Source organism: Leptopilina heterotoma, unplaced genomic scaffold (genome assembly GCF_015476425.1).
Source record: "Leptopilina heterotoma isolate Lh14 unplaced genomic scaffold, ASM1547642v1 Lhet_16, whole genome shotgun sequence".
NCBI classification, from domain to species: domain Eukaryota; kingdom Metazoa; phylum Arthropoda; class Insecta; order Hymenoptera; family Figitidae; genus Leptopilina; species Leptopilina heterotoma.
This window is the reverse complement of record NW_025110874.1, coordinates 3131776-3154464: the sequence shown is the minus strand read 5'-3', so window position 1 is coordinate 3154464 and position 22689 is coordinate 3131776. Positions and strand designations below refer to the sequence as shown.

The 22689-nt window shown below is 22.0% G+C and overlaps 2 protein-coding genes across 2 annotated transcripts; one reads left to right on the top strand and one right to left on the bottom strand.

Annotated features, from left to right (window-relative positions):
* Positions 1–243: 243 nt before the first annotated feature.
* LOC122498790 (prolactin regulatory element-binding protein-like) lies at positions 244–10734 on the bottom strand. Its single transcript, XM_043606701.1, has 4 exons — positions 10230–10734; positions 6235–6611; positions 3123–3817; positions 244–721 (listed from the first exon to the last, which is right to left on the bottom strand). The coding sequence occupies exons 1-4, from the start codon at positions 10365–10367 to the stop codon at positions 636–638; spliced, it is 1296 nt and encodes a 431-aa protein (XP_043462636.1). The 5' UTR covers positions 10368–10734; the 3' UTR covers positions 244–635.
* Positions 10735–10949: 215 nt separating this feature from the next.
* LOC122498788 (NADH dehydrogenase [ubiquinone] flavoprotein 1, mitochondrial) lies at positions 10950–21257 on the top strand. Its single transcript, XM_043606700.1, has 6 exons — positions 10950–11218; positions 11395–11462; positions 14018–14686; positions 17532–17764; positions 18496–18699; positions 20776–21257. The coding sequence occupies exons 1-6, from the start codon at positions 11170–11172 to the stop codon at positions 20960–20962; spliced, it is 1410 nt and encodes a 469-aa protein (XP_043462635.1). The 5' UTR covers positions 10950–11169; the 3' UTR covers positions 20963–21257.
* Positions 21258–22689: the final 1432 nt, after the last annotated feature.

Genomic DNA, 22689 nt, shown 5'->3' with positions numbered 1-22689 from the left:
AAGTAAAATTTCGAAATAAAAATTGTAATTATAATAAGAATTTTTCGAATTATTTTATTAAAAAAAATTTTTGTTTAAAGATATTTTAAATTGCAAAAATTTGTGTTTGAAGAAACTCTTTATTACTAATTCATTACTAATAAAAAAGACTTCTCTTAATTTACTTTTCGTGAACAAAACATTAAAAATGTTTTTTTAAGTATAAAATTTATAATGATAAACTGGTTTGGTCGAGTTTGTCTATTAAAAAATATTTTTATTACTAAAAAATATTTCTATTTTCTAAACATAAGTTTACAAAATGCAGTTTCAGATATTGACACAAAAAAAACATACAAGAAAATTCCCACAAGAAGCATAAATATTTTTTTTTTTAATCGCACACTTTACGAAATTTTTTAAAAAGAATTTTATACAGAATAATAACAATTTAACTAGTTTTTTTTAAGAAAAACAAATTTCCACAAATTATTTTTCTATAAATACCTAAAAATTAAAGAGTTTTTAACTCTCTTATTTCACCATTATTTAATCTAATAATATTTTCAATTTCTAAATTTTAATAATTTTGCATTTTTTTATAACGACAAAAAACTATTTTTAAAAAAAGATTTGTCACTATAAATAATTATAAACTATAAACCCATGTAACTGCAGAATATAAATGCACAGCCAATACTCAATATTATGAGGACTATTACCACCCAAATGGGAATTGTATCTGAAAAGAAAAATATATTTAATTAACGATAATTATAAATAAATTAATTAAATATTAAGTTTTAATACTGCAGATAAATTTACTTTGCGAAATAATTAAATTAATTTTATTAATTTAAAAAAAACTTAAATTTTAATTTCATGCAAAATTTGAATATAAAAGACAAAAAGAAATTTGGTTTTTTGAAAAATTTGCATGCCTCCTTTTATACTGTTTTGAAATTTAAAGTATCGAATTTCTATTAAATGAAATTTTTCAAAGTAATTTCTATCAATAATTAAAGCTCAAATTGTTCAAAATTTGGTCAATTTTACATTTAAATTAAAATCAATTAAAAATTGCATTACTTTTATTTTGAATAATAAAAATTATGATTAAAAAAAGTAGGATCACTTGCAATTAAATTTATCAAGAAAATCATTTAAATATTCCATAAAATTGTATTTATAGTAATTTTTGAGAAGCATTCAATGGAAAATGGATTTTTGTTAAATATCTGATAGAAAAATTAACATTTTTTTTTGTCATTAAGGTGTCATTTTTTTCAGAGTTCAGGCCTTGGATCGACTTTAACGATAAAAAAAGTCGCTTTAGTCGATTTAAAATAGAAAAAAAGTCGAAATAGTCGTTTATTTAATTCAGTGTCATCACAAAAATTTAATTTTTTATTCTTCTGATCTTTCACTGATTTCTAAATTTAATTATTTAAAACTTGAATCATTTCGTTAAATAAATATTTAAATACTTCTTGTTTGTTTTTATACGGAAATAAAATTTAAAAAATTTCTATTTAAAACCTTCTGAAATTTAATAACTTAAAAATTACAACTTTAATTCTCTTAAAATTCCATTATTTTCTACAATTTTTAATCAAACTTCTTCTTGAAATCAATTATTTTTAATACTTTTCCGAAAGTTCTTAAAGAATTCAATTATTTAAATACAACTTAGAATGTTTTCAGGACCTTAATTTTTGTCAAATAAATCTGTTCATATTGTGACAATAGGCCACAATATAAACAGATTTATTATTTAAATACAAAAATCCAGTTCTTTATAATGATTCTAACTGTTCATGTTTTTTAAGTTATTAATTAATTTTCAAAAAATTATAATAAAGAAATTCTTAAAATTAATTTTTCAAAAATATTTTTAAAATAATTTGTGAAAGATAATAGTTTTTCAATTATATAGAATTGAAAAATTTCCAAACAATTGAGATTTGGTAAATTCTATTAAAAAAATAATTGAATTTTTAAAGAATTTTAATTATTAATATAAACACGATTTCTCCAAAATTTTAATAAATCTAAAAAGTTCATATGTTGTTAAAATGTTAAAAATAATTGTAAAAAATTCTAATGTTATTATTTTTTGTACGTATTTGAATTTTTGGAAATTTGTATTTGAAAATATTGAAAATAATTGAATTTTAAAAAAATTAGAATGCAAAAAATTCTAAGAATTATTTTTTTCAAAAATATTTTAATATAATTTTTTTGAAGCTAATTTTCATTAATTAACATTTTGAAATTTACACTCGAAGATTTTTCATTAAAATTTTTGAGAAATCAATTATTTTCAAATATTACAATTAAAATTCTTTTAAAGTTTATTTTCAAAAATTTTTATCAAACACTTTGAATAAAATCAATTATTTTCAATTAAATTTTACAAAATTTCAATTATTGAAACTTTTTTTTATTGCAAATTTTGAAAATTTATTTAGTATTTATAAAAATAGTTGAATTGTGTCGAAGAAATTATTAAAAATTTTAGGAAATAATTGAATTTTATGGAAATATTTGAATTCTTCCGAGAAATTCAATTAAATATGTTTTGAAAATAATTGAATTACTGCAAAGAATTTTACTATTTATAAAAATAATTTAATTCTTGCGAATAATTTTGCCATTTATAAAAATAATTGAATTGTTTCGAAGGATTTATTAAAATTTTAGAAAATAATTGAATCTATTCGAAATATATATTAAAATTTTTTTAAATATTAAATTCTTCTGAGGAATTCAATTTCAATTATTTTCAAAATTTGCAATTAAAATTCTTCAAAAGTTGACTTTTAAAAATTTCTATAAAACACTTTTAAAAAAATCAATTATTTTCAATTAAATTTATTACAAAATTTCAATATTTATTGAAACTATTTTCAATGGTAAATTTCGAAAATAAGTTGCATTTTATATTAAAAATTATTGCAATATTCGGAAGAAAAGTCGAAAAAGTCGAAAATGGTATAATATCCGAGGCATGTAGTCATGAAAAAAGTAGAGGTCGCACTATTACCGTCCGTAGTGTATCGTTTTTCTTTGCAAGGCAGTTTTAAATCTTGAGAATTATTAAAATTAATCCCCTTTCGCCTGTGATAAAAATGAAAACTTACATCTATATGGCAAGCTGTGAATGCAAATCCGGTTATCAACGGATATGCTGACAACAGCCGCTTCAGCGTTGCTCGTTATCGTTGGACCATCATTTTTGGTGGGTAAAAATTCAAGACCAGTGACGAACATACTGTGCGCACCAGGAATATGAAGAACTCTTTGTAAACTAAATGCAATGAACATGTCGACACTGCCAGAGAACATTGTTCCCACAGCTACCAATCTTCCATTATCGGAAACTGCCAGCGCTGACAGTGTCTCTTGAAATGGCACCGACTTCATAATAACACCGGCATCGACATTCCAAAGTTGAAGGAAACTAGGATTTTTCCCAACTGTTGCATTCGACAATGTTAATAATTGTGTTTTAGGAACTTTTTCATCGGGATCCCTGAATCGACATCTTTTGTATAAATATTTCATATTTCCAGGCACATTCCAAGTGAGTTCTCTTTTTTTCATTTCACTTTTTATATCCCAAACAAAGGCTTTTCCATCTTTGGCTATTGACACCAGTAAATTACCCTCGGCATTAAAATCTATATCGTCGATTTCTTTTGTGTGAGCTTCTAAATCGTGGAATTTGATAAGTTCAGGGAATTTCCAGAGTCTAATTCGTCCGTCTGTGCCTCCGGTGGCCATTAATTCTCCTTTTGGACAAAGTCGCACGATTCTTTGCAGTGGTTCCGGTTGTCTAGAAAATAATTCTTCAATAAATACGAGTAAAATTACATATGTTCATTAAAATTCCTATCTATATGAATAAAATCAGATTTTTGTCTATGAATTGCTTACAACTAATGTTATGGTACCTTTTTAAAAATTCGCAAATTCAAAATTTTCAATTTTTTCATATATTACAATCAATTTTACTCAAACTTGGTACAGGGTTAATTTTAGTGTTTGTTATCAAGATTTTGTCGCCAAAATAGTAAAATTGCGAAATACAAATTTAAAATTTAGGATTCAAATATTTAAGGGTCAGAAAATCTAAAACTCAAAAATTGTTTTTTTTGTACTTTGGTACATATTGAAATTTTAAACTTATGAAATTTTTGAAAATAAGATTTTGGTTCTAAGAAAAACACATTTATTTTTTTTATTTTTATTTTTCAAAATTTTTTGGTGAATTCTTCTTGTGAGAAATTTTATTATTTTTCAAAATAATTGAATTCTTGCAAAGAATTTTATTAAAATTTTTGAAAATCCTAATTAAATTTTTTTGAAGAATTTCTTTGAATTTTTTTTTAAATAATGGAGTTTCTGAAAATTTTGAAAATAATTGAATTTTTTAGAAAAATTTTATTAAAAATTTTTAAGAAATTGAATTGTTTCGAAGGATTTATTAAAATTTTAGAAAATAATTGATTTTTTTCAAAAAATATTATTAAAAACTAAAAAAAACTGAAGTCTGTCATGAAATTTTATTAAAATTGTTTTAAAAATAATTGAATATTGTTGCAAAAGAATTTTACTATTTATAAAAATAATTGAATTGTTTGGAAGGATTTATTAAAATTTTAGAAAATAATTGAATTCTTTTGAAAAATTTTATAACGAATGAAAAAAAAAATTGAATTCTTTCGTAAGATTTTTTTGAAAATTGAATTTTTCCAAGATTTTACTATTTAAAAAAATAATTGAATTGTATGGAAACATTTATTAAAATTTTATAAAATAATGAAATTCTTCCGAAGAATGTTATTATTTATGAAAATAATTAGATTTTTGCGAAGAATAACATTAAAATTTTTGAAATTCTGATAAGAATTAATTTTAAAAAATTTTCAGTTGAAATTTTAGTAAATAATAATTGAATATTAGAAACGTTATAACAGGAATTTTAACAAACAACAGTTTTTAAATGTTTTTATATTGAAATCTTTGAAAATTTTAATCGTTGTAAAAGTAGAATAATATTTAAGTGTTTATTATAAAAATAAGAAATATATTATTTTCCTCTAAAAATTATTAAAGTTTTGAGTAATTTTATTCAAAAATTTTATTAAGAGTTAAATTTTGAAAGAATTGCAGTTGTAATTTTTAGAAATAATTAAATTTGAAAGGGTTTTGTTTATTTGAAATTTTATTTCTATGGAAAAATTAATAAAAAACAATAAGTAACAGTTAAATATTGATTTGACAAAAATTGTATTAAATTTCTGAATAATTTAATTTAAAAATTCTGAAGAAATTCGATTTTTTTAATAATTAAAATATTTTTGTTTTAATTTAAAAAAAAACAACGCAGAAAGTTTTTTAAAGTAACAATGGCCATTAAAATTTTACGCACGTGTAGTTATGCTAGTCTGAATGATAAGAGAGAAATTTAAAAAGAATTCAAAAATTTTTAAAATACAATCAATTGTTTGATATGAAATATATCACATTTTATGATAAAACTCCTTGATTTCAATTTTTCTTTAAAAGAAATGTATCGAAATGACTTTATTTGAATGAATTTGAAATTAATTTTAATTTACATTCCTTTATTGTCAGAGTTTTAGTTTTGTAAAAGTCATTTCCATACATTTTTAAAAAGAAAAATTGAAAACAAGAAGTTTTATCATAAAAAGTGATATATTTCTAATTAGTGTAATTAAATGACAATTCCACGTGAATCGATCAAGTAAAAATGTTTACTTTCTAGAATTAGCCTGAAACTCTGGAAACTTGTTTTTTATTCAAATAATAAAATTCTAAAATACTGTTAACTTTTTGATAAATAAATTATGTAAATTATGGAGAGCTAAATTTTTATTTTCAAATCCATATAATTTCAACAAAACTTTGACAGATTTTAAATTTTATATAGTGAATTTTAAACCATTTTTTGTATAGTTTTTAACGATAAATATCTTTTGTCAAAAAATAATTTTTTAATCTCACTTTTCAAAAATAAATCTTATTTTTCCATTTTTACAAAAACTACCAATATTTTAAATTTTTTTATTATTTTGATTAGAAAGCTGAGACTTTCTTTAATAAATTATCTAAAATTTAAAAATGAGACAATGCGTTTTCAAGAAAAAAATTTTTTTTTAAGTTTGTTTTATCTTTTCAAAAGTATATTGTTATTCTATTTTCAAAATTTACATAATTATTACTCACCCGAAATCTGTTTGTATACTGTCCATGGGTTTAATAATTAATTGTAATCGTTTACTTTTGAAATTTGAATTATTGTCTTTAACTTCTTCTATTCTTTCGTGATTATTCGATTGTTCATCACTTTTTTCACTCTGTTTTCGTTGCCTAAGACCTGAATTAAAATTAGCAGATTTTTTCGGAATTTCGCCATTCTCGACAGTGATGATTTTCGAATGTACATTGTATAATTGACAGTGACTCTCCTGACCAGCTGCAATCCAGGATCTTTTCTTATCACTGAATGTAGCACAATTCATCACAACACTTGGTCCTGTTTCATGACGAGTCACTTCTTCGGCAATAAATTGATAACCATCGTGTGACAATTCAAATATTTCCTGTAAAACATTTGGTAACTTGTAAATTTTCGGTTTATTCAACAAAATTCAATAGAATTTTAAAAAATAAAATATAAATCAAACTTCTTGATTATAATTTGTAACTATATTGTATTTTTTGTTATTAATCTTTGTAAAAATATTTATTCAGGGTTGCCACAAAAATTACTTACGAATTTCTTTAATTGTAAAATTATTTAAAAACATCAATTACTTCTTTTTTAAATAAATATTTCATCATTTATTATTATTTTTCCATAGAAATGAAGATTTTAGAAAATTTCAAATTCAAATCTTTTTGAAATTCAATAAATTAGGTATAAGAATATTATTATTAAAAAATTATTATTTTCTGCAATTTTTAGATAAAATTCTTCTTTAAATCAATTATTTTTAATAATTTTAAAATAAATTTGTTTACAATTCAATTTTATGAAATTTCGATTATTCGGAAAATAAAAATAAAAATAAAAATAAAAAAACTTCAAAAGAAACTAAAAACTTCAAATAATTTTAAAAAAATTTAATTAAACTAAATAAAAAAAACTTAATTCTACAAAATTGATAGTTTTACAATTCGATTTTACGAAATATACATTAGAAAATAAAAACTTGAAATAATTTTTAAAAATTTGGATTAAGCTTTTTGAAAAAAATAGTTTCATAGAATTTTTAATTAAAACTATGATAATAATTGAATGTTTCTTAAAATTGAATTCTCATAAAGCATTTTATCAACAAATTTTTAAATAATTGAATTCTTTCCACAAATTTTAATAAAAATTTTAAGAATCATTACATATTTCGAGAAATTCGATTAAAATTGTATTAAAAGTAATTGAAATCTTGCGAAGAATTGAATTTTTTTTGAAAATAATTGAATTAATGCGAAGAATTTTATAAAAAAAAGTTGCAAACAATTGATTTTTTTCGAAAAAATTTATGCAAATTCTATTTTTAATAATTGAATTTCTGTAAAATTTTCATTATTTTAGAAAATAATTGAATATTCGTGTAGAATTTTGTTAAAATTGTTTTTTTTGAATTCCTTTGAAATTACATATTATTATTTTGAAAAATAATTGAATGTTTGTGTAGAATATTATTAAAATTTTTGTTTAATAATTAAATTCTTTTGGAAAATTTTATTAAAATAGTAGAATAATGACAATCATTGAATAAAGAAAATTTTTTGAGAATAATTGAAATTTTGCCATAAATTTTATTAAAACTTTTGAAAATAATTGAATACTTGTGATGAATACTATTATTTATGAAAGTAATTGAATTTTGTAATGAATTTGTATTAAAATTTTTGAAAATAATAATTGAATTTCGGCAAAGAATTTTGCTATTTATAAAAATAATTGAAATGTTGACGAGAATTTTTTTTTAATTTTTGAAAAAAAATTTTGAGTTAAAACTACCTAGCGTTGATTACACAGTTAATATTGTATAATATAAGTTGCGGTTTCAACTTTTAGATTGTAAGAGTACTATGTACGAAAGGGCTTGTCCCGTATACTTGTTAAATAAATAAATAAATAAAATAATTGAATTTCTACGATGAATTTTATTAATTTTTAAATATAATTTAATTCTGGCGATGAATATTGTTGTTTATGAAAATAATTGAATTTTGTCATGAATTTTATTAAGATTCCTGAATATAATTGAATTTCGGCGAAGAATTTTGCTATTTATAAAAATAATTGAAATGTTGTCGAGAATTTTTTCTAAAATTTTTGAAAATAATAATTTAATTCCTGTGAAATTTTCATTATTTTAGAAAATAATTGAATATTCGTTAAGAATTTTGTCAAAATTGTTTTTAAATAGGGTAAGTGCGTCAATTGCTGCGGGTGCTTTAGTTTCTGCGGCATTTTAATAATTTAAGTGAATACATTTGTTCAGGGCACAAATAATTTTGAAATTTTTTTTAAAAATTACTTAACGATGTAAGTTTTAAAATAGATATAGGAAGTATATACCAAAACATAATATTTATGTATTTAATTTTAATTAAAAGTTGACGTGTTCAAGGTTTTATTTATTTTCATTGCTAACTTTGCTGGCGGTGCAAAAATACCCACATAAAAAAGGCTTTATTATTGTTTTTAGACTTAAAGTGGTTATTATTATGATGATTTTAGATAAAGAAAACCTTGTTTTAAAAGAAAAATTAAACTTTACTTTATTTTTGTCTGTTATTATATTTTATTTTTAAGAGTAGTAATTAACACAGAATTTGGGCTTGATTTAATTTCTGCGCCCTCAGAAAATCAACTAAGACTGGTTACAATAGACTATCTATTTTGAAAAAGAGCAAGAAAAAATTATTAAAATGAAAGAAAAAATGAAGATTATGGAGGAAAAACTGAATAAAATTTAATAAATACATAAATTAATTAAGGAAGAATTCTGTTATTAAGTTTTAACTAAATATGTTTCAAAAATGTGATAATTCAGAAATTATTTGTTACTTTTGTTAATATATGATATATATTTATTTTTAATAAATTTATATTCTATTCAATTAAACATTGATTAAAATCATTGTCCCATTTTGATTTCATAGTAGTTTGCGGTATTATACACATAAACACGAAATTATGCGCAGAAACTGACCCACAGGAATTAAATTCGCGCAGCAACTGATGCGCAGCAACTGACTCAAACGCGCAGAATTAAACGCATTGAATATTATTTTTAATTCATTAAATTTATTAAAATAAATTATATTTTAGAGATGTTATTTATTGTAAACATATCTTAATAACACAAACTACAAATTTAATAAGACATAAGTTCAATTTGATCAATATAAAAATTATATTTTATAGTTAAAAGACGTCTTGACCAAAATACCGCAGGAATTAGTACACTTACCCTAATTGAATTTTATTACTTTTGAAAATAATTGAATTTTGTAATGAATTTTATTAAAATTGTTGAAAATAATAGTTGAATTCTGTCGAAAAATTTTGCTATTTATTTATAAAGATAATTAAAACGTTGACGACAATTTTTATTAGATTTTTTGAAAATAATTGAATTTCTGGAAAGAATTTTGATATTTACTAAGATATACTTAGTTGAATTCTTTCAAGGAATTTCGTTAAAATTTTCAAAATTGAAATTAAAATTTTTCAAAAAATACTTCATTAAATGAAATCATTTAAAATTATAAATATAAGTAATAACTTTATGGCATTTCTTCAATAGAACGAAGTTATTTAAAAATAAATTACGAATTCGAATAAATTATTGTCAGAAATAGAAAAAATTTATGGTTTTTTTTAGAATTCGTGGTAATTTCATAGTTTATGAGTCAAACAAAAAGACACGAAAATTCAGAATTATCTTATGAGTTTTAAACATTTAATTTTTTCCAGTACTTTTAATAAAAATCCCTGACCAATTCTACTTTCCCTGACTTTTTCTTCAATTCCCTGATTCTCCTGATCTGTGGCAACCTTGTTATTTAAATTTATATTATTTTATGCGAAATATTTATTATATTTACATAAAAATCAAATAAACAAAAAGTTGGAAAATTTGGAGCAATTTGACAATTTGACACACTTTTTAGAGGTTATGTTTAAAAAGACAACTTACAAATCCATTGGCAACTCCAGTTTTTGCGGAACCACCTCCACCTCCGACGAGAATATGTCTATTTGTTAACATTTGTACAGAATATAAGGGAAAATTAACCCTGGCCAGCAGGCCACCTTTATTTTTTCTCGGTGGCATATTGGAGTTGAAAAATCAACGTGTCACTCTTGTAATTTGCTCTACTAATTTTTTTCCACTTTAATCACAAACTTTTTTAGTTTCTTAAAGCACCATACGAGTAAATATTAAAAAAAAGATTGGATATATCAACCTCAGCTTCCACGTATCATGTTTTGAACTTTATTAAAATGTTTCCAATTGTTTAACATTATGTATGTTAGTCGAGAAAATCTATACGACCGTCTTTAGGTGAACGAAATGCTAAAAGCATTACACCTACTAACACACATATACAAAATGCAATTAGAATGAACACCAGCAATAATAAATAAATGAAGGTCTGGGAATTTTTCCTCATCATTTATTTATCAAGTTCAATTGTTATTGAATTTACTCACCTGTCAATTCGACCGATGGTAATAAGTCAATTCTTATGTCGATAAAACAGATTATTTATTTTTATTTCTTTTTTTATAAAAACAGGCAATGGAAAACGTATTTTTACTAGTAAATATCTGTCAATAATCTATTTTTTAAGAATAAATTAGAAGAAAATTAATTTAAATCTAAAATTCCATTTATAAGTTTAACAGATTTCCTAACCTCACTTTTGATTGTGACTTTTGCGATATAAAATTTTGTTGTTGCAAAAAAGTCACATTGTTATTATCCGACTAAATTCACTATAGTTTAGATTAATTACGTTTAATAGCAGAGGAAAATATATATAACTGTTAAATTATACATTTGATTGCATCGTTTTCTGGGTTTTCTGTAATAATTTTGACGTCACCGCGCAGTGAGCGGCGGAGTAGAGAAAATGGCAGGAGCGATAACTCGTTATTTTCATGTTCCAAAGAGACAATTAGGTGAGTTATGGATTTCTTTTATTTCCCTAAACCCTCCTGAATGAGTAACAAAACATTACGTATTTTTAATTGTTTGAATATTTGCCGTACTGTCAGTAAACAGTGAGACTATTCAACATTCATTATTTTGACAATCAAGGTTATGTAATTGAAAAAGTGAATTTTATTGTTAAAAGGACTCCTTGCACCTTATTTAAATGGCCAACAAACGAGAACACTTGCTGATGCTGCTCCGGAAGGAAAGGTAAATAATTTTTCTTTAAAAAGTACCTTTGACTATTGTTTTTTCTCACTACTGTCTGTTGTCATCGTTTCTTACGTGCCTTTTTTTTAGTGCTTTTTTATAAAAATATCTCTTTCTGCCTCTTTTTATTTCATTCAACATATTTCATTTAAAATCAAGATTTTTGTTGCTAAGTATGAAAAGCATTATTTATTAATTTTTCTATAATTTTTGAAAGACAAAATTTTATATGTTAGAAGTTTTCTTTAAAACCGAAATTTCTTTTCTGAGAATTTTTATTTACTACCTATGCTATATTTTATTTATTATTCGTATTTAAACGAATTTCCATAGTATAACATTTTTTCATAATCAAAATTGTATTTGACAGAATTTACATTACGTCGAATTTTAATTTATCGAAATTTTCATTTGCTAGAATTTTTATTGAAAAGAATGTCATTTATATGACATTTTAATATAGAGATAAAAATATTCAGGCCTCGGATATTTTGATTTTTTCCAAATATTTAAAAAAAAATGTGCCTTTTTCGACTTTTCTTCCAAACATTGCAACAAAATTCCACATTTTTAGTATAAAAAGCAACTTATTTCGATTTTTATAGAGTGGGAAAAATAATTTTAGACAAATCTTTCAAACATTATTTTTGAATTACTTTTCTAATTAAATTTTCAACCTACAATTAAAAAGATTTTGAATAATTGAAATTTTGTAAAATTTAGTTGAATGTCATTCATTTTTTTCAAGTATTTTATTATGTAGGCAATATAATTATTATACAAATAAATTATGTTGCAAATTTTTAAAATAATTCAATTCTTGAAAATTTAATTCAATGTTTTTCAATATTCTACTATTTTAATAAAATTTCCCAAAAGAATTCAATTATTTAAAAACAATTTTGATAATATTCTACACAAATATTCAATTATTTTCCAAAAAATAAAAATTTCACAGAAATTCAATTATATAAAATAAAATTTGGATAAATTTTTTTAAAAAAATCAAATGTTTTAAAATTTGGCATTAAACTCTTCGCAGTAATTAAACTATTTTCATATATTTTTAAATTCTTTTCAAGGATTTAATTATTTTCATAAATAATAAAATCATTCTGAGGAGGTCAATTATTTTCATAAATAATAAAATTATTCTGAGGAGATTAATTATTTGTATAAATAACAATATTTATCGCAAAATTTAATTATTTTCAAGAGTAATGAAATCCAATTATTTTCAAAAATTTTAATAAAATTCATTGTAAAATTTCAATTATTTTCAACAAATTTTTCTTAATTCAATAATTTGTATATCTATTATTTTAATAAAATTTCCCAAAAGAATTCAATTATTTAAAAGAATTCTCTACACGAATATTCAATTATTTATTTTTAAAATAATGAAATTTTCACATGAATTCAATTATTAAAAATAGAATTTGCATAAATTTTTTCGAAAAAAGTTTAAAACTTTTTTATAAAATTCGTCGCAATAAATTCAATTATTTTCATAAATAATAAAAATTTTTCTACGGATTTCATTATTTTCAAAAATAATAAATATTTTACAGAGATTCAATTATTTTCATAAATAATAAAAGTTAACGCAGAATTTTAGTTATTTTTAAAACAATTTTAATAGAATTTCCAAAAAATGTAATTATTCATCTTAATTTTCTTTTAATTTGTCAAAAAATTCAGTTATTTAAAAATTTGTTGATTAAATTCTTCATGAGAATTCAATTTTAAGGAACATTCAATTACTCAATAAATTATTTATTTTTGTATTTAAATAATTGAATTCTCGTCGAATTTTCTAATAAAAATTGATTTAAAAATGAATTTTTGTTAAAATTTGAGATAATAATTGAATATTAATTAATATTCAATTAAAATAATATAATATATTAATTAATATTTAGCATGAATTTTTAGAAATATTTGCATTTTCAAAAGATTTCAAATTAACATCTTTGAAAATCTGAATTTTTCATAATTTTAATTAAAAATTCTATGGAACTAATTTTTTTCAAAAATTTTAATTCCAATTCTTTTGAAATTATTTAATGTTTATATTTTCTAAAATATTATATTTAATTGGAGAATTTCCAAATAATCGAAATTTCGTAAAATTGAATTCTAAACAAATGGATTTGAAAATTCTCAAAAAACTTTTTGAAAAATTATGTATTGAAAATAATTGATTTAAAGAAGAATTTTAGTTAAAAATTTTGGAAAACAATAATTGAATTAAATTGATGAAAGTAATTTTGAATAAGTTACAGTAACAATATTCTTATAATATAAAATAATGATTTTATCGCTCGGTCATAATTAATTATTATCATAAAACATAAAGAAATCGATTACTCCGAGTCTTCGACTCGGAGTGATCTGTTTCTTCATGTTTTCTGTTAAATATTCTTATAATTTTTTGAATAAGTTTGAATAAGGGAAAAGGCAGAGGAAAACAAAATAATTTTTTTCCTAGCAACCCTGTAAATATAATTAAATATCACAAAATATGAAAAATAATTTTTTTGGTTTTTCGACAGAAATTCGGAAGTCCTCTGGCAGACCAGGACAGAATATTCACAAATTTATACGGCAGACACGACTGGCGATTGAAGGGTGCCCTGAAACGTGGAGATTGGTACAAAACAAAGGAAATCTTGGATAAAGGCGCCGACTGGATTATCAATGAAGTAAAAGTTTCTGGTCTCAGAGGACGTGGAGGCGCTGGTTTCCCCTCGGGAATGAAGTGGTCCTTTATGAATAAACCGTCTGATGGAAGACCAAAGTATTTGGTGATTAATGGCGACGAAGGAGAGCCAGGAACTTGCAAGGATCGTGAAATTCTACGTCACGATCCACACAAACTTGTCGAGGGCTGTTTAATCGCAGGACGTGCAATGGGAGCGTGTGCCGCCTACATTTACATTCGGGGAGAATTTTACAATGAATCTTCGAATGTACAACTTGCCATTGCCGAGGCCTATCAAGCGGGCTTGATTGGCAAAAATGCTTGTGGTTCGGGTTATGATTTTGATATTTTCGTTCAACGTGGAGCGGGAGCTTACATTTGCGGTGAGGAGACAGCTCTCATTGAATCGATCGAGGGCAAACAGGGAAAGCCAAGATTGAAACCTCCATTTCCCGCGGATGTTGGTCTCTTTGGTTGTCCAACTACTGTCACCAATGTTGAAACCGTTGCTGTGGCACCTGTGAGTTTTTCTTTATTTTTTTCTCTTTCATTTTCAAAACACCTCATTATTATTTTCATTGTAAAATAATTTTTCTAAATGAGGGTTGCCACAGGTCAGGGAAGTCAGGGATAACTCAGGGTAATCAGGGAAAAGTCAGAGATTTTTATTAAAAGTACTGGAAAAAATTAAATGTTTAAAATTTATAAGAAAATTCTGAATTTTGGAGTCTTTTTTGTTTGCCTCATAAACTATGAAATTACAACAAATTTTTTAAATTTTTTCTATTTCTGACAATAATTTATTTTTAAATACCTAACTTAATTTTAAAAAACTATTCATAAAATTATTATTTAGAAATTATTTAATGAATAATTTTACTTAAATATTTCAAAATTAATTCAATTTTAAAAGAGTTGCGTTTAAAATTTCCATAAACAGAAACTTCAAAGGGTTTCAATTTGAAATTTTAGAAAATATCAATTTTTAATGAAATTAAATAGAAATTTTAAGATTTCAAAGTTTTTAATAAAGTTCTTGACAAAATTTCAATTATTTAAAAAAAAAAAAATTATCCGAAATTCAATTATTTTAAAAACTTTTATTGAAATTCTTGTCAAAATTTCAATTATCCTTATAAATAATAAAATTCTTCTTCGAAATTCAATTATTTTCAAAAATTTTAATAAAATTCTTGACAAAATTTCAATCATTTTCAAAAATTTTCCTCATTTCAGTTATTTTTAATATCTATTTTAATAAAATTTTCCAAAAGAATTCAATTATTTAAACAAAATTTTAATAAAAATTTCACAGGAAATGAATTACTTACCAATTTTTTATAAATTGCTTCGAACCAATTCAATTATTTTTAATTCTTTAATGAAGTTTCTCGAAAGAATTCAAATATATTCAGAGAATTGAAAAAAATAGTTCTGAGAAATTCAATTACTTCGAAAAATTTAAATAAAATTCTTTTAAAAATTCTATTATTTAAAAAAATGTTGACAAAATTCTTTACAAGATTTAAGTAATGAAATTGCAATAAATTTTAATAAAAATGTTTCTTATACAATTCAATTATTTTCAATGCCATTCTTCTTAAGAATCCAATTATTTTCACAAATAATATTATTATTATAATAATTATTTTCATAAATAATAAAATTTGTCTCGAGAATTCAATTATTTTAAAAAAATTTTGATAAAATGCTTTATAATCTTTATTCTTCTCTTTTTATACGATTTTAAATAAAATGATAGAAAATTGTATTTATTCTTAAATTTTTTTTAAAATTCTCCGAAAGAATTCAATTATAATTACAATATTCTTATGATATAAAATAATGATTTTATCACTCTGTCATATTAAATTTCTCATATTCTCATAAGTTATTGAATTTCGGAAGGTTTAAATTTGAAAATTTTAATTCCTATAAAAAAATAATAATGATTAAATATTTATTGAAAAAACAAGTTATTAATGTTTTCGAATAATTTTACATTTAAAGAAATTCGTAAATAAATGTAATAGAACATATTTTTGAGTATCTAATAATAATTTTTGGAGTTAATCTGAATATTCTTCAGGGTCAGAGAAAAAGTCAAAATTTTGTCATTGTAAAATAATTTTCTTCTAATTTTTGTTATTTTTTTAATTTTACAAATTTTGTTAAAGTTTCTAAATTGTTTATAAGATTTTACTAGTTTTTATTTATTGTTATTTTAACTATTTTATTTTATTTTCTAAAGTTATTTAAAAACATGTATAAAGTGAAATTAATTTTTGGACTTTCTCCCAGTATTTTCAAAAGAGGATATTTTTTTCCAATTATTATCAAAAAATGCAACTTGTTCAATTTTTCATTCAAATATTGTAACAAAATACCACTTTTTTGGTATAAATTGCAACTTATTTCGATTTTTATAGTGTGAAAAATATAATCATATTTTTCCAAAATTATTTTTGAATAATTCTTTTAAGATAATTTAATTTTCGAAATATATAATTAAAAAGGTTTTAAATAGATACTTCTAAATCTTTGAAAATCTGAATTTTTAATAATTCTAATTAATAATAATTCTGTCGAACTAATTTTTTTGAATAATTGTAATTCAAATTTTTTTGAAATTATTTCAATTTTTTATTTTCCAACAAATATGTAATTGAAAAATTTAAAAATAATCGAAATTTAGTAAGTTGAATTTTAAAGAAATTAATTTTAAAATTCTCAAAGAATTTTGTCGAAAATTATTAAAAATAATTGATTTAAAGAAGAAATTTAGTTAAAAATTCTAGAAAATAATAATTGAATTAAAAGCATGAAAATAATTTTAAAGAAGTTAGAGTAACAGTATTCTATTAAGTTACCTATTGAATTTCAAAACGTTTGAATTTGAAATTTTTAAAAGTCTTAATTCCTAAGGACAAATAATAATAATTATTTATTTTAAATAAAGGTATTGATGTTTTCGAATAATTTTATATTTAAAGAAATTCGCAAATAAATGTAATAGAACATTTAGAGTTAATCATTTTTAGAGTGAAAGTGAAAATTTTTTAGAGTCAGGGAAAAAGTTAAGATTCTGTCTGAAGTTCAGGGAAAGAGAAAATTAAATTTTTGTGGCAACCCTGTCGTAATATTTCAAAAACTAATTAGTTTTTCAAATTGTATAAAATTCGAAATTCAATTATTTTCGAAAAATTACATTACAATATTTTCCAAAACTTAATTCTCAAAATTTTGTTTATTCTAATTTTTTATAATTAAAAATTATCTTCAAAAGAAGTAAATTACGGTTTTTAAAAATTCATGATTTTTAGATTTATTTAAATAATGATTATTAATAAGAAATTTGGTTCTAGACGATCTGCCGACGAGGAGGTTCTTGGTTTGCGTCATTTGGACGACCTCGTAATAGTGGAACTAAATTATTCAACATTTCCGGTCATGTAAATAATCCTTGCACTGTTGAAGAAGAAATGTCTATTCCTCTGAAGGAATTGATCGACAGGCACGCCGGTGGCGTAATCGGAGGCTGGGACAATCTTTTGGGTGTGATTCCCGGAGGATCTTCCACGCCCGTTATTCCCAAGAGGTGAAAAAATTAATAACGAATAAATTAATCAGAGTTGTTAAAAATCATGATTAAAAAGTAATTCGATTTTTTTATTTTAATCGAATATTTTTTATTTAAATCAAATTTTTTCTGGAGCCTAGTTTTTTTTAGTAATGATAAAAAAAATTAATTTTATAATAGAAGCAACAAAAAATAGCAACTTTTATTTAAGAAATTATTTAACTGAACATGTTGTGCAACAATTTAAACAATTAAAACTTGCATTTGAATAATAATTACAATTTTTTGACAATAAGAAATATTTGTTAAATATTAGGTAGAATTTGTTATTTTTATTCAAATGCAACTTTTAATTGTTTAAAATGTTGAAAATTTAATTCCGATTCTTTCAGATTCTATGTTGGATTCTTCCTGAAATCAAAGTTGATTAAAAAACCTATTTTTATGTAAAAATTTGATTTAAATAATGATTTGAAAAGAAACATGTCTTTGATTTAAATCATGATTAAAATAGAAAATTGTCTTTGATTTAAATCATAACAGCCCTGAAATTAATAATTAAATTTTATCATCTAAATATATAAAAGTAACATGGAATAAATAATAAACAACAAAAAAGATTTAAAAAATAAAAATTTAATGCATTTGTAATTTTTTGTTGTTGAAGAGAGTTGTTAATAGGAACAGCACTTAAAGTAATGAAAACCAAATGGATTGAAAAGTAACATTAACATTTTGATTGTTTTCAGTGTTTGTGACACAGTTTTGTTGGATTTTGATGACCTCGTGAGGGTGCAGAGTTCTTTCGGCACAGCTGCCGTAATTGTCATGAATAAACAAACAGATATAATTAAGGCGATTGCTCGTCTCATTAGTTTTTATAAACACGAGTCCTGCGGGCAATGTACACCGTGTCGTGAAGGAATTGGCTGGATGTACAAAATCATGAAGAGGTATTTTATTTATTAATTTCATTATTTTCATTTCTTGATTTACCATTTTTTCAATTTTCTAAGTTTTTCTTTGCATTAGACCGCAACGACTTTATTCAAACTGTAATGCAGGTTTCGTACTCATCTACTAAAGCCTACTATTTACTACTTTTTTTTACGATTTACTACTATTTGGATACTATTATTTTAGATTTGTGATACTAAAAGCTACTTTTTTCTATGTACGAGAATTTGCACTACTTTAAATTCGCTAAGAGTTGGAATAAAAAAATTATTCTAAAAAATTCTAATAAAATTCTTAGAAACAATTCAAAAAATTCTAATAAAATTCTTTCAAACGTTTCAATTATTTACAAAACTTTTTCAAAATTCAATTATTTTTTTAACTTAATAAAAAATTTCTTAAAAGAATTCAATTATTCAAAAACAATTTTTATAAAATTCTTCTCAAGAATTCAATTAATGTTATAAACAGAGACCGACACGGAATTCATTTATTTTAAAAAATGTTAATAAAATTCGGTGCAAAAATTCATTATTTTCATAACTAATAAAACTAATCACAGTATTTCAATAATTTTTAAAAATTTTAAATGAATTCCTCAAAAATTGCAATTATTCTTAAAAAAATGATGTTAAAATTCTTCAAAAAAAAAAAAATTAATTATTTAAAAAATTTTGATATATAATTTGTTTATTAGAATTTAATAATTATTTTCAATGCATTTTTAATTAAATATCTTGAAAAATGTAATTATTTTCAAAATTTTTAATGAAATTCTTTATAAATTCTTCGTAGAATTTTATTTAAAAAATTTGTCGGAATTCAATTATTTTCAACATCTACTTATTCAATAAAAATTTCCAAAAGAAATCAATTATTTAAAAAAAAAATTAAAATAAAAATCGTCGCAAGAATTCAGTTGTTTTTAATATATGTGACTGTCCGCGACAAAAGGGACCTTAGCTCCTATGTATTTACATGGAGCTAAGGTCCCTTTTGTCGCGGACAGTCACATATACAATTTGAATAAAATTTCTTTAATAAAATTTAATTATTTTTAAAAAGTTTAACAAAAATTTGTTGATGGAATTCACTTATTTTTTAAAATTGTGATAAACTCTTTAGAAGAATTAAATAATTATATTTTCAGTTCAATTTTAATTAAATTCGTCGAATAAACTTAAATTTTCTTTGAAACGATTGAATTTGTATTTTTACAATTTTTTTTTCTTTTTTTTATCTTTTATTTTCATAAATAATAAAATTTTCTCAGGAATTCAATTATATTTAGTTAATTTAATTTAATTTCGATTATTTTTAATACAATTTTAAATAAAGTCTTCGAAAAATGCAATTATTTTTACGAATTTTCACAAAATTCTTCGAAAGAATTCAATTATTTAAAAAAATTTCGATATAGTTCTTTATAAGAATTTATTTTTAAGAAATATTTAATTGTTTAATAAATTATTTATTTTTGTATTTAAATGATTGAATTCTCATAGAATTTTCTAATAAAAATTAATTTAAAATTGAATTTCAGTTTAAATTTTAGATAATAATTAAATATCAGAAGCATTTATAGTGTAAATTTTTAGAAATATTAAAATTTTTATTTTCAAATGAAGTGATTAAAGTTTTGAATAATTTTGTTTAAAAATCTCATCAAAAAATGATTATAAAAAAATTGAGTCGTTAAATTTAATTTTTCGATAGCTAAGTATTCTTTTACTACTTTTCTCACTCTGAAAACTAGGTTTTGCTATTTTATTAAAATTCATTATCGAGTACGAAGGCTATTAATGGTTTGAACCAATTTTTAAATGTCACATTAAATCTCATAAAGAAATGTTATTTTACTCTTGAATTATTCTTTAAATATTGTGAATTTATTTCCACTACATAATTTCCTTTAATTATTCTCGTTGAGAACGGCTGTGCCGTTGGAATTTAAAGGTTACTGTTTTTAATTTGATTATTATCTGACCCGGAATGAACGACATCGTCTATTCTATTCTAATTATTAAAATAAGTGTTTTATTATTTTTCTCTTTAATTACTTTTTTTTGCAGATTTATCGAGGGAAATGCAGAACCACACGAAATCGATATGTTGTGGGAATTAACAAAACAAATAGAATTACACACAATTTGTGCGTTGGCTGATGGTGCGGCTTGGCCAGTTCAGGGTCTCATTAGGCATTTTAGACCGGAAATTGAGGAACGAATGAAGAAAAATAAGAGTGCAGCATCTGTTTAAAGAAGATGGATAAAGTAGAATAAATAATCCCTAATTAAAAATTACATAAAAGCATCTAGAGAACTGTATTTATTTTCAGTGTATATAGAGGAGACTAGATAAATTTTTTGATTTCATTTTTTACACCCACAAAATAATTAATTAATTAATTAATTCGCGTTTTTAGTCCTTCTTGGACTTTGAATATTATTCCAATTTCCGAGAATTGAACGAAAATTATAGGAATATATGTTTCTTTGTAAAATGTACAGCAAAATTAGTTTTATTTATCTTTAATACATTTAAGTAAAACAAATTATTTGTCTTTCTCTTTTGAGTAGTAAAACTATTTAATATTAGTTTATAATTTAAAAAAATTTCTATTTTCTGAAAATAAAATTTAAAATATATGAAAGAGATTTTAGTAACTTTTTGATAAGTTTAATAAATTTGCAATTGTGATTTTAACTGAAGTTGTTGATAAATAATAATTAATTATAATTATAGGTATTTAATTCTCAGATAATACGCCTCTTTTCTTTTTTAGATCATTTTTCAAAGCTCAACTAATTTCAAATTGTTCATATGATCAAATTGAAGAATTTTTTAAAAATATAGTTTAAACTCTGTAAAATAAGTGTTTACAATTTAAATTCCTTATTAAAAATTTTAAAATGTAGATAAAATGCTTTTTGCAAAAAAAAAGTGTTAATTATTGATTTTAGTTTAAATCATGATTGAATATTTATTAATACCGCTTTATATTGTCAAAAATGCGGAAAATTTCTTTCATTCATTTCATGAATTTTTAAACAATAAAAATAAATTATATTTAAAAGCGTTATGAACGTATTCAAAAATTTATTTGTTATAATCAAAATTTCTAATAAATGTTTCAAATAGTATATCAGCGGGGGTATAAATTTCTCTACTCTTGTAGTTTTTAATTACGTTTCAGTTTGCCGTTTAGCTCAAGTGAACTTCAGAATCAAGGAAATGGAGAATCCTATTCGCTTTGAAAAATACAACACTAAACGTTTTTGAAAAACCTTTGATCTCTTCTTCAAGGAATTGTAAAAAAACCAAGAAATCGATTATTTAAAGGGAAAGTTCGCCTATATTTTTAACTATATTATGAAAATGATTTAAATATTCCATAAAATTATTGTTTTTATAGTAATTTTTTGAGCAGAATTCAATGGTCTGAAAATATTTGGACCTTTTTTGAATTTGTACTTTTTATAAAAATTAATAGATTTTAAAATCTATCAGTAATTTTGTAGAAAATATGATTTTATATCCACAAACAAATTTCCAAATGAAAAATTGATTAATAATAATGAATTTATAGAAGAATTTTAATTAAAAACACTAAAAAAAAATTGAATTTTAGAGAAGTTACAAATTATTGCAGAAATTCAATTATTTATTCAAAAGTAATAAAATTCTTCACAAAAATTCAATTATTTTCAAAAATTTAACAAAATTCTCTTAAAAATTTCAATCATCTTTATAAATAATAAAATTTTTCTCCAAAATTCAATTCAAACATTCTTCGCAAAAAATGCTATTATGTGGAAAATTTTTTTAAAATTCTCATCAAAATTTCAATTATCTTTATAAATAATAAAATTCTTCTCCGAAATTTAATTATTTTCAAAAAGTTTAATAAAATTCTCGTCAAAATTTCAATTATTTTTAAAAATAATAAAATTCTCCGAAATTCAATTATTATCAAAACTTTTATT